Genomic DNA, 9946 nt, shown 5'->3' on the forward strand with positions numbered 1-9946 from the left:
TCTCTAGTAGAAAGAGATATTTTGTAGAGTGAGCTTCTCAAAATGGGAGCTTTACATTACGGTTCTGCTTCGTAATGTTTTGTTGAGTGGAGTTTGGCAAAAGTAAAAACTAACAAACTTTTTTTAATGAAAAAGATAAGTGCATTCGTCTTATTTGCAACGAACAAGTAGCCGTTCATAAAAAATATAATATAGGGAGGCATTTTGTCAATAAGCATAAGACTTATGGAAATTTGAAAGAATCTGAACGTTTTGACAAGAAAATCTGACCAAAAGAGAAGTTTTTTTTTAAAGGCCAATTCTTCAAAGTTAATCAGTTACTCGAGCTAATTCTGCGGTATACGAAAATATTGCTAAAAAACTCTAACCACATAGCGATGGAGAATTCGTGAAAGAATCTTTTCTACTCTAGGCACAAGGCCCGAAATTTTGGGGTAGGGGGCCAGTCGATTAGACTGACCTCAGTACGCAACTGGTACTTAATTTATTGACCTCGAAGGAGGAAAGGCAAAGTCGACCTCGGCTGAATTTGAACTCAGAACGTGAAGACCGCCAAGCATTTCGCCCGTTTCCACCACCTCGCCACCTTGAATTCGTGAAAGAATGTACCCTTACTGCTGTTGAGAATATATGCCCAGAAAAACTTAATTTGTCTGGAAATATTAGCTTATCAAGAACTGTTTCTAATCGTATTAAAGATATTGCTGATGACACTCAAAATTCTCTAAAATCTGATTCAGAATTCGTATTGCATTCATTGGCTATTGATGAGGCAACTAATCTGTCTAATTACTGCTCAGATGGCAATATTTGTACGTGCACTAACTGCAAAATTCAACATTCGGGAAGATTCTTATGTAAAGTTTATGTGCAAAATCTATCAAGAGGGGCAATGGTAATGAAAGTTGTAACTAAGGCCGTTAATTTTTTAAAAAGCAAAAGGTTGAATAATAGGGAATTTAAAGAAATTTGAAATTTCTTGAAGCCGAATATGGGGATTTATTGTACCATTGTGGAGTTTGTGGTTAAGTAAGGCTCAAATGCTTAAGTTATTTTTTGAACTGAAGGAAGGAGTGAAAATTTTTATGGATATTAAAGGTGTTCCGATTATAGAACTGGAAGATAAAAAGTTTCAAAGTGATTTAGCATTTTTAGTAGATATAACTAGTCATTTAAATAATTTGAACTTGAAACTACAAAGCTCCAATCAACTAATAACTAGTTTACTTTTTCATATCAAAAGCCTTCAATTGATGCTTCATTCATTTGTCACACAATTGAAAAGAAAGTGCTTCAAACATTTTCCGAAATTGAGCGAACAACATCCCGAATCAACAAAGGAATATTCTGACGAATATGAAAGTTTTTTGAAGAAATTTGAAATTAGATTTGAAGAACTACAAGATAAAATCGAACTTCGTGTTTTGAAAACACCTTTTGATATGTGTCCTGAGGAGGATCCGGATTCCTAATAATTAGAATTAATTGGTTTGCCGTCGGATAACTTAATAAAATCGAAATATAGTAATCCGACTTTATTGGACTTCTACAAGCTCATCAATCTTGAGAAATTCCCTGCTTTACATAAAAATGCCTTGAAATTCGTATCACAATATTCGACAACTTATCAATATGAACAGCTTTTTCCCAAATTGAATTATGCAAAAAATCGTCTTCGTACCAGACTTACGAACGAAAACCCGAGTAAACTAAGAATACCACTTTCTTCAATAGACGTGATATTCCTAAACTTTCAAAAAAAGAGAAAAAAGTTTGTTTCATCCTTCTCACTAAACAAAGCCAAATCTTAAAGTTAGGGTTTATTAGCTTTGATAAAATTATCACTAGGATAAATTTGTTTGACTATGTCATTTACACATAATACTATTTAGTTATTAATGTAATTTTTCAAAATTAAATTCGGTCTGTGCCTGACTGTTATGATTTCTCCAACATTAGGATAAGTACTTTTTGAAAAATATAGAATACCTCATAAGTAATATAAACGTCCTAAATTCAGTGGCGGCATTAATGAAGATGTTATGCGATATGTTTAATGTGTTAAACTTATCTTTATTAATGTATATCGGATTATACATAGACATCCACACAGATAAAAGAGTCAGAACATATGATCTGCCCGCAGACCTTTTTCTTTGAAAATTTCTGCCCGCCGTACTAAAAAGTTTCCCTACCTCTGGCCTAGAGTGTTGAAATCTTAATTTCTTTAATAAGAAAAGAATCTTGCTATTTGAAGTGTCACACATATAAATATCATTCCACCCCATAACCTCTGAAGTTTTGGCAATTTCGGGTGAATTCCGGTCCTAGAGTTCCATCCAAATATAATATTCATCTAACATTTATTGTAAGATTTTGAGGAGGGAAGACAATGAACTGATGGAATCGTTAGCAGCATTTTCTTCCGGTTTTAGTTTTCGAGTTCAAATTCTGCTGAGGTCGTATGGCCTTTCATCCTTTCAGGGTCGATAAGATGAGTACCAATTCAGCACTGTGGTCAATGAAATCGATTATCTCTCTTCCCCTTTCTCCAGTAGAAAGAGATATTTTGTAGAGTGAGCTTCTCAAAATGGAAGCTTTACATTACGGTTCTGCTTCGTAATGTTTTGTTGAGTGGAGTTTGGCAAAAGTAAAAACTAACAAACTTTAGCAAAAGTCATCTAGATTTTGACCTAAAACTATGGTTATTGAAAGTGATGTATATTGTGCCAATGATATTTGGTGCCTTAGGTAGAGTGAGCAAAGAAATGTGTAAGTTGTGGATAAAATAGGAATAAAAATGAAACTTGAGTACATCCAGAAAACAGTATTACTTATCAGTGCAGTGAGTCTCCGCAAAGTTCTCAAGACTTGAAAAGAACACGCCACAGAAAACTGTAAATGTTGCGCCTATAATTGGTACGTTGAGAACTAAGTAAAAATATAGACAAATGGTTGTAGGAGATTGGAATAGAATGTGCTGTAGAGCTTTTACAGAAAGTTTGCCTGTTAGGGATTGGACAGATTATCAGGCAGGTTCTAAGCACTTGAAGGCTAGTGCTTACCTAAGGTCACAAGTAATAACTCCTTCCAAGCACTGCTGTAAAGAGTAGAAATAACGTTAAAACTTAGCGTGTGCACACAGCAGAGTTCAAAGTCAATATGTGCTTTAGCTTCGTTACTATGGCAACAGTCCGAACACTTATTGATCAGACCTCGTACATGTGTGTGTGGGGGGGGGGTAACGAAGTCTGATCAATAATTGATATATATATATATACATAATGTGACCGCGTGTGTACCGTTGTCGATTTTTTTCCTCCGTCTACCCTTCTTTGAATCTTTCCTTTTCCTATGTTTCTGACGAAGAGCTCCGCTCGAAACGTTAAACCCTCCTTCTTCCCCTCCTTCCTGAGTGTCCAATAACACTCTACTTGTTCCACGTCCTCGCGTTGTTGTGTTTTCTCTTTGTGTTTTCATGTTTGGATTAACTTTATATATATGTGGTGTGTGTGTGTGTGTGTGTGTGTGTGTGTGTGTGTGTGTGTGTGCGTGTGTGTGTGTGTGTATGTATATACAGACGCAGGCGTGACTGTGTGGTAAGAAGCTTCGTTCCCAACTACAGGGGCAAGTGCCTTCTACTATAGCTTCGGGTCGACCAGAGCTTTGTGAATGGATTTGGTAGACGGAAACTGAAAGAAGCCCGTCGTATATGTGTGTGTGCGCGCGCACGTGTCTGTGTCTGTGTCTGTGTGCGTCTGTATGTATGTGCATGGTGCAGCCAGCATGGCTGCAGCTTTGAGCTGAAACCGATAAAAGTAAAATATATAAACACACACACACACACACACACACATACAGAGTAGTGTCATGTGGTGAGAAGCAAGAAAGATTTATCTGTTCCTGGTTTGCTCATTGAGCAACTGCAACAACGATATGTTGCGATGGTGTTTGTCACCGAAGCATTGAATATTACAGAACGTTTTCTTTTATTTAGGTCAATGTAAAAATTACAGGTAAATAGAGAGACAAAAAAGACACAGGTAAGAAAGGAAGACTGACACAGTAGGCACACAGTTCATTAGTTAAATTCAATAGGCATGCTTGTATATTTGGGTTTTTTAATGTACACTGAAGTGAATGTTATTCCTACATACACACATATACAGTTGAACTTATATAGTGCTAGCCGTTCCAAAACACTAACTCAAGGAATTTCCTTTTTCATTTGACTACATAATTTGTCCTGAATACCATTAGTGTCACATGATCTGTCACATGACGTCGTAAAGATCGTCGTTTTTGTTTTTGTTTTTTGTTTGTTTTTTTTCAACCAAGTGACGTTTTTTTAATGATTTCGTCTTCCTTTCTTACAAAGAACAGAAAAGTTATTGTCAACGCCATATTTTCGTCGTTCTCTCGTTTTTTTCTTTCATCATCATCTCTCTATCTATCTATCTATCTATCTATCTATCTATCTATCTATCTATCTATCTATCTAATTATCTCTCTCTCTCTTTCTCTCTCTCTCTCTATCTATCTATCTATCTCTTTCTCTCTCTCTCTCTCTCTCTCTCTCTCTCTCTCTCTCTCTCTTTCTCTCTCTCTCTCTCTCTCCTTCTCTCTCCTGCATCGGAGAACTTCCTATTCTATGGCGCTACAAAATGAATATTTATCAACTTCACGAACTATTTTTCTTTTTACTAGTATTCAAAAGTAACCTTCGTGAGAATGTACGCATACATATATATATACATATATATATATATATATATATATATATATATATATTATATATATATATATATATATATATATATATATATACAATCATCCCTTTGTCACCTGAAACTCCTTTAAAAACATATACACAATACTTTTCCTTCCAGTTTACACGCCCAAATGTGTGCTCTCGCTCTGTGTGATTTCTACGTGATTCTCCTTCTTTGTGTTGCGTTTGTTCCTTTGTTGTAGTTCCTTCTTTTTTTTTTCTTATAAGTTGGTCAAATTTTCTCTACCATTTAGTCACACCACTTGTTACAGTTCTTTGTCATTTCGTTAGTGAAGCTCTAAACTCCTTAAAATCAGTTTTCTTCACTGCTTCTGTGTCTGCCTTGGCCTTTTATTTTTTAACGTCTCCCGCAGGTTCCTTCCCATTCGATCACCTCGCACCCCTTTACTTGAGTATTATTCTCCATACGCATCTTATGTCCGTCCATGCAAGCACAGTCTTCTCTGTCTTGGACAATATATCTGATTCTTCTTAAAGCTGGATTTAGCAGGGTGGAGGGGTTTTTCCTCTCCGCCCATTTCAGCTAAGCGAGTAATCGTTCATTATCTTTGTCACTTCAGTATTATTAAGAGCCTCGCTTCTGGCTTCAAGAGTGTGTGTGTGGTGTGTGTGTGTGTGTGTGTGTGTGTGTGTGTGTGTGTGTGTGTGTGTGTGTGCGTGTTTGTGTATGCGTGCGTGCAGGCAGTCTCAAACAAAGGGACTGGTGATCATGGTTACGTATTAGACAATAAAAGCGCTTGTTCTAGTCCGGCTTAATTGCGTTCAAAACATGTCTTATCATTACGAGACACCCTGTGCGTATATATATGTATGTATGTATGTATGTATGTATGTATGTATGTATGTATGTATGTATGTATGTATGTATGCATGTATGTATGTATGTATGTAGTTTGTATATATATATATATATAATATATATATATGTGTGTGTGTGTGTGTGTGTATGTATATATATATATATATATATATATATATATATATATATGATATATATATGTATATAGACAGACAGACAGATAGATAGATAGATGTTTTTTCTAGATTTATATCTAGGACTACATTGTCCAATGTTTCCATCCTTATTTTTTAAGACAGTGGGATGTGATATGAAAGAATCTGATCATTATTTCTAACTGGTCGAGCGACCTCGTATAGACAGGCTCTCTCTGTAGGTGTGTCCGATGGTTGGAGAATGAGAGTAGGGGTGATAGACAGACAGACAGATAGATAGATAGATAGATAGATAGATAGATAGATAGATAGATAGATAGATAGATAGATAGATAGATAGATAGATAGATAGATAGATAGATGTGTGTGTGTTTATCTTTTAGTGTTGTTGGTTTGTTTACACTCCCATAACGTCATCGTTTTGCAAAATGAGATCGATAAAGTAAGTATCAATCTTTAAAATAAATATTGAGATCATGTTAATCGACTAGTCCCTACAAGGTAGTGTCCCTTATATATAATGTGTGTGTGTGTGTGTGTGTGTGTGTGTGTGTGTGTGTGTGTGTGTGTGGTGTGTGTGCGTGTGCATACTGTATTGTATTATATTATTCTTTTATTCTTTTACTTGTTTCAGTCATTTGACTGTGGCCATGCTGGAGCACCCCCTTTAGTCGAACAAATCGACCCCAGCACTTATTCTTTGTAAGCCAGGTACTTATTCTATCGGTCTCCTTTGCCGAACCGCTACAACAGGGACGTAAACACATCAACATCGGTTGTCAAGCGATGGTGGGGGGACAAACAAAGACATACAAATACATACTTATATGTGTGATTAATTAAATGAGGAAACTCGCCTAAATAATACTCACCTCGCCCTAATTACCCAACGAAACTAACCAATCTCCCACAAGCAAACCTCCACCCAGCGAATTTACCAGTGCAAGAACAAAAAGTTAATGTAAGAATTATCTCTTTGTTTACATTACTATCACATATGTATCAATTATTTTTGCATCCTAACCGATGCATCTATCTATATTGGCATTCTGAAGAGATTTACTTAAACCGGTAAATCGAAACGATCGTAAATGCCACCCTCATCTCTGCTTCTTACTTCTTTGTTACCTATTTAATTAAAGACATACCAGCGTAAACCACGAGTTTCCCATTGTTATTTTATCCATTTTCTCCTATATAACATAAACTCAGTTTTATCAACCGAACCACTGGCTACCGTACAACCTTACAAAAGACTGTACCTACCCAGGTAATAACCAGGAGCGACTCTGGATTTAATTATCGCTTAGAGGTATTAAACCCCTCTAACTTGATACCTTGATACCTATGTATATATATGTATATATATATATATATATATATATAAAACGGGAGGGTTTACGAAAATAAACAAAAGACGAAGGCAGGTGGAGTACAAACAAACAAATGTATTAGTATGGCGCTCAGGAATAGAAATAGGACAAGTCTTTTACGTTTCGAGCCTACGCTCTTCGACAGAGAGATACACAGAAAAAAACAAGGAGAGAAAAAAATGCGTGTATGAGCTAACGATCTAACGCAGGATGTGTGTGTGTGTGTGTGTGTGTACGTGTATGTAATTTATGCACGTCCACAAATTAGCACGCATGTGGCTCCAGTTTTAGGAGGACATTCGTCATGACCCTAGCTGTATTTTCGTCTACTTATTTTTCCCAGAGGCACCAGCGAATAGCCGTAAAAATAAATTTTCGACAAAACTTTTAACAATTTTCAAGTCGGAGAAATCCACCATTCTTTACAAACAGGAGTTAAGTCCCCTTCTAGCGACAAGTAAGTTTTTGTTAAGATTTTTGGGGATTTTTCTTCCATCGAGGAAAAAGTGTTTTGTTGATATACGGGCAACACACGCACACACACACACACACACACGAACATGTATGCGTACAAAAAACATGTATGCAATAGGTGTACGTACGTACGTGTGTGTATGTGTGTAGTATATATAATATATTAATAACTTTAGACTGAGTTGTGATCTGAAGGTAACCGCTTCTGACACAGAGGATCGGGAGCCCTTTTGGGCATTCTATATTTCTTGTGGAGGGTTCCTAACCCATGGGCAAAGGGGAGTTAGAAATGGAGGTAGTGTTTTCAAAGGGCTGGCATGGCAACCTGATTACCTATGCCGATCAAGCTCCCAACCCAGGCGCTACCGTCGCGACACTGATTCTGCAGAACTTGGTTGGGTGTGAAAACCAACTTTAAAGTATAAATATAGATGTTTTCAAATCAGCAATGTTGTGTTCGGTTAAGTCCTATTTGAGGTGAAAAATCAATAAACTGATTCCTTATGAGGTTTTCCATTTAATCGGGATTTTAAAAATCGATAAACCGATTTCTTATAGGATTTCCCAATAAAATTGGCTACACCCCATTTTCAACCATAGCTTTTAACAAGTTTGATATATTTTGTTCAAACTTGATGCCAGCATTACTTAGGACTCATGGAGATCTTTGAATGCTTTGAGTTCTCCAAAAACAAAAAAAAATCGATAAACCGATTCCTTATGGGATTTCCCAATGAGGTTGTCTGCAACTCATTTTCAGCCAAAAGTTTACCAATTTCAACGGATTTCGCTCAGATTTGATGTCGATGTTACTTAGTTTGATTTGAAAGAAAGAACTTGATTAGCTTAATAATACTGCTAGTATATATATATATTTGTATGTGTGTGTGTGTATGTATGTATGTATGTATGTATGTATTATGGGCTTCTTTCCTTTTCCGTCTACCAAATCCACTCACAAGGCTTTGGTGGGTCCGATGCTATAGTAGGAAATACTTGTCCTAGTTGCCACGCAGTGGGACTGAACCCGGAACAATGTGGTTGGAAAGTAAGCTTCTTACCACACAGCTATATACGAAACGATCAACCCTTGGGTCACTTTATAGCTTTTATTGATTAAAAATAAACTTATATTCATAAACTCATGTTTTGAGTTCTGTTTATCCGTTAGTACTACCAAACCTAAATAGATAGATAGATGGATGGATAGATGGGTGGGTGGGTGGATGGATGGATGGATGGATAGGCAGACAGACAAACAGACAGACAGACAGACAGACAGACAGATAGATAGATAGATAGATAGATAGATAGATAGATAGATAGATAGGTAAGTAGGTAGGTAGGTAGGTAGGTAGGTATTTAGATAGATAGATAGATAGATAGATAGATACATACATACATACATACATAAGTACGTACTATGTAAATGCATAATACATACATACATACGTGCATACATACGTACATACATACATACATACATACATAGGTGCGTACATACATACATACATACATACATACATACATACGTGCATACATACATACATACATGCGTGCGTACATACATACATACATACATACATACATACATACATACATACATACATACATACATACATACATACATACATATTATTGACAATATAATTTATTGACAATATAATGTTTTCTACCCTTTTTTATTGACTACATACATACATACATACATACATACATACATACTACATACATACATACATACATACATATAGACGAGGGATGGATAGACGAAAGAAACTAACATTCAACACATCTACTTAGAGTTATAAATGTGTATTTAATAACAGGTTGACACAACCTCGCATTACTTAAAGTTTCATCCGAGCAAAATCTCCATCCTTTCTCGGAATCAAGAGGACCTTAATTACTATGAAGTGACAGAGATAATGATTAATCGCTTTTATTCGATTATATTATTCGAGAGTTTACTTAATAATAAAGCGAGGAAGAAAATAATTATTCCCTTAGACTAAACGTAAAAGTTGCCTTCATTACAGCTACCTTGAGAAGCTTAATAACGTTATAGCGATATGTGTGTGCGTGCACGCATGCGCGTGTATGTCTGTGTGTGTGTGTGTGTGTGTATATATATATATATATATATATATATATATATATATATATATATACGCATATATATATATATATATAATATTATATATATATATACGCATATATATTCACACAAACATGAGAATATACGTATTTGAAGACAGACAGACAGACATAGAGATAGACAGACAGACAGACAGACAGACAGACAGACAGACAGACAGACAGACAGATAGATAGATAGATAGATAGATAGATA

At 35.8% G+C, this 9946-nt stretch overlaps 1 protein-coding gene across 1 annotated transcript; it reads left to right on the forward strand.

Annotated features, from left to right (window-relative positions):
- Positions 1-1040: 1040 nt before the first annotated feature.
- On the forward strand, positions 1041-1472 carry LOC115216259 (general transcription factor II-I repeat domain-containing protein 2-like). The gene has a single exon (XM_029785457.1). The coding sequence runs from the start codon at positions 1041-1043 to the stop codon at positions 1470-1472; it is 432 nt and encodes a 143-aa protein (XP_029641317.1).
- The last annotated feature ends 8474 nt before the right edge of the window (positions 1473-9946 follow it).

This window comes from Octopus sinensis, linkage group LG10 (genome assembly GCF_006345805.1).
Source record: "Octopus sinensis linkage group LG10, ASM634580v1, whole genome shotgun sequence".
NCBI classification, from domain to species: Eukaryota; Metazoa; Mollusca; class Cephalopoda; order Octopoda; family Octopodidae; genus Octopus; species Octopus sinensis.

Excerpts from the sequence above, each read along its gene's own strand:
- LOC115216259 (XM_029785457.1), top strand. The coding sequence starts at position 1,041 with ATGCTTAAGTTATTTTTTGAACTGAAGGAAGGAGTGAAAATTTTTATG.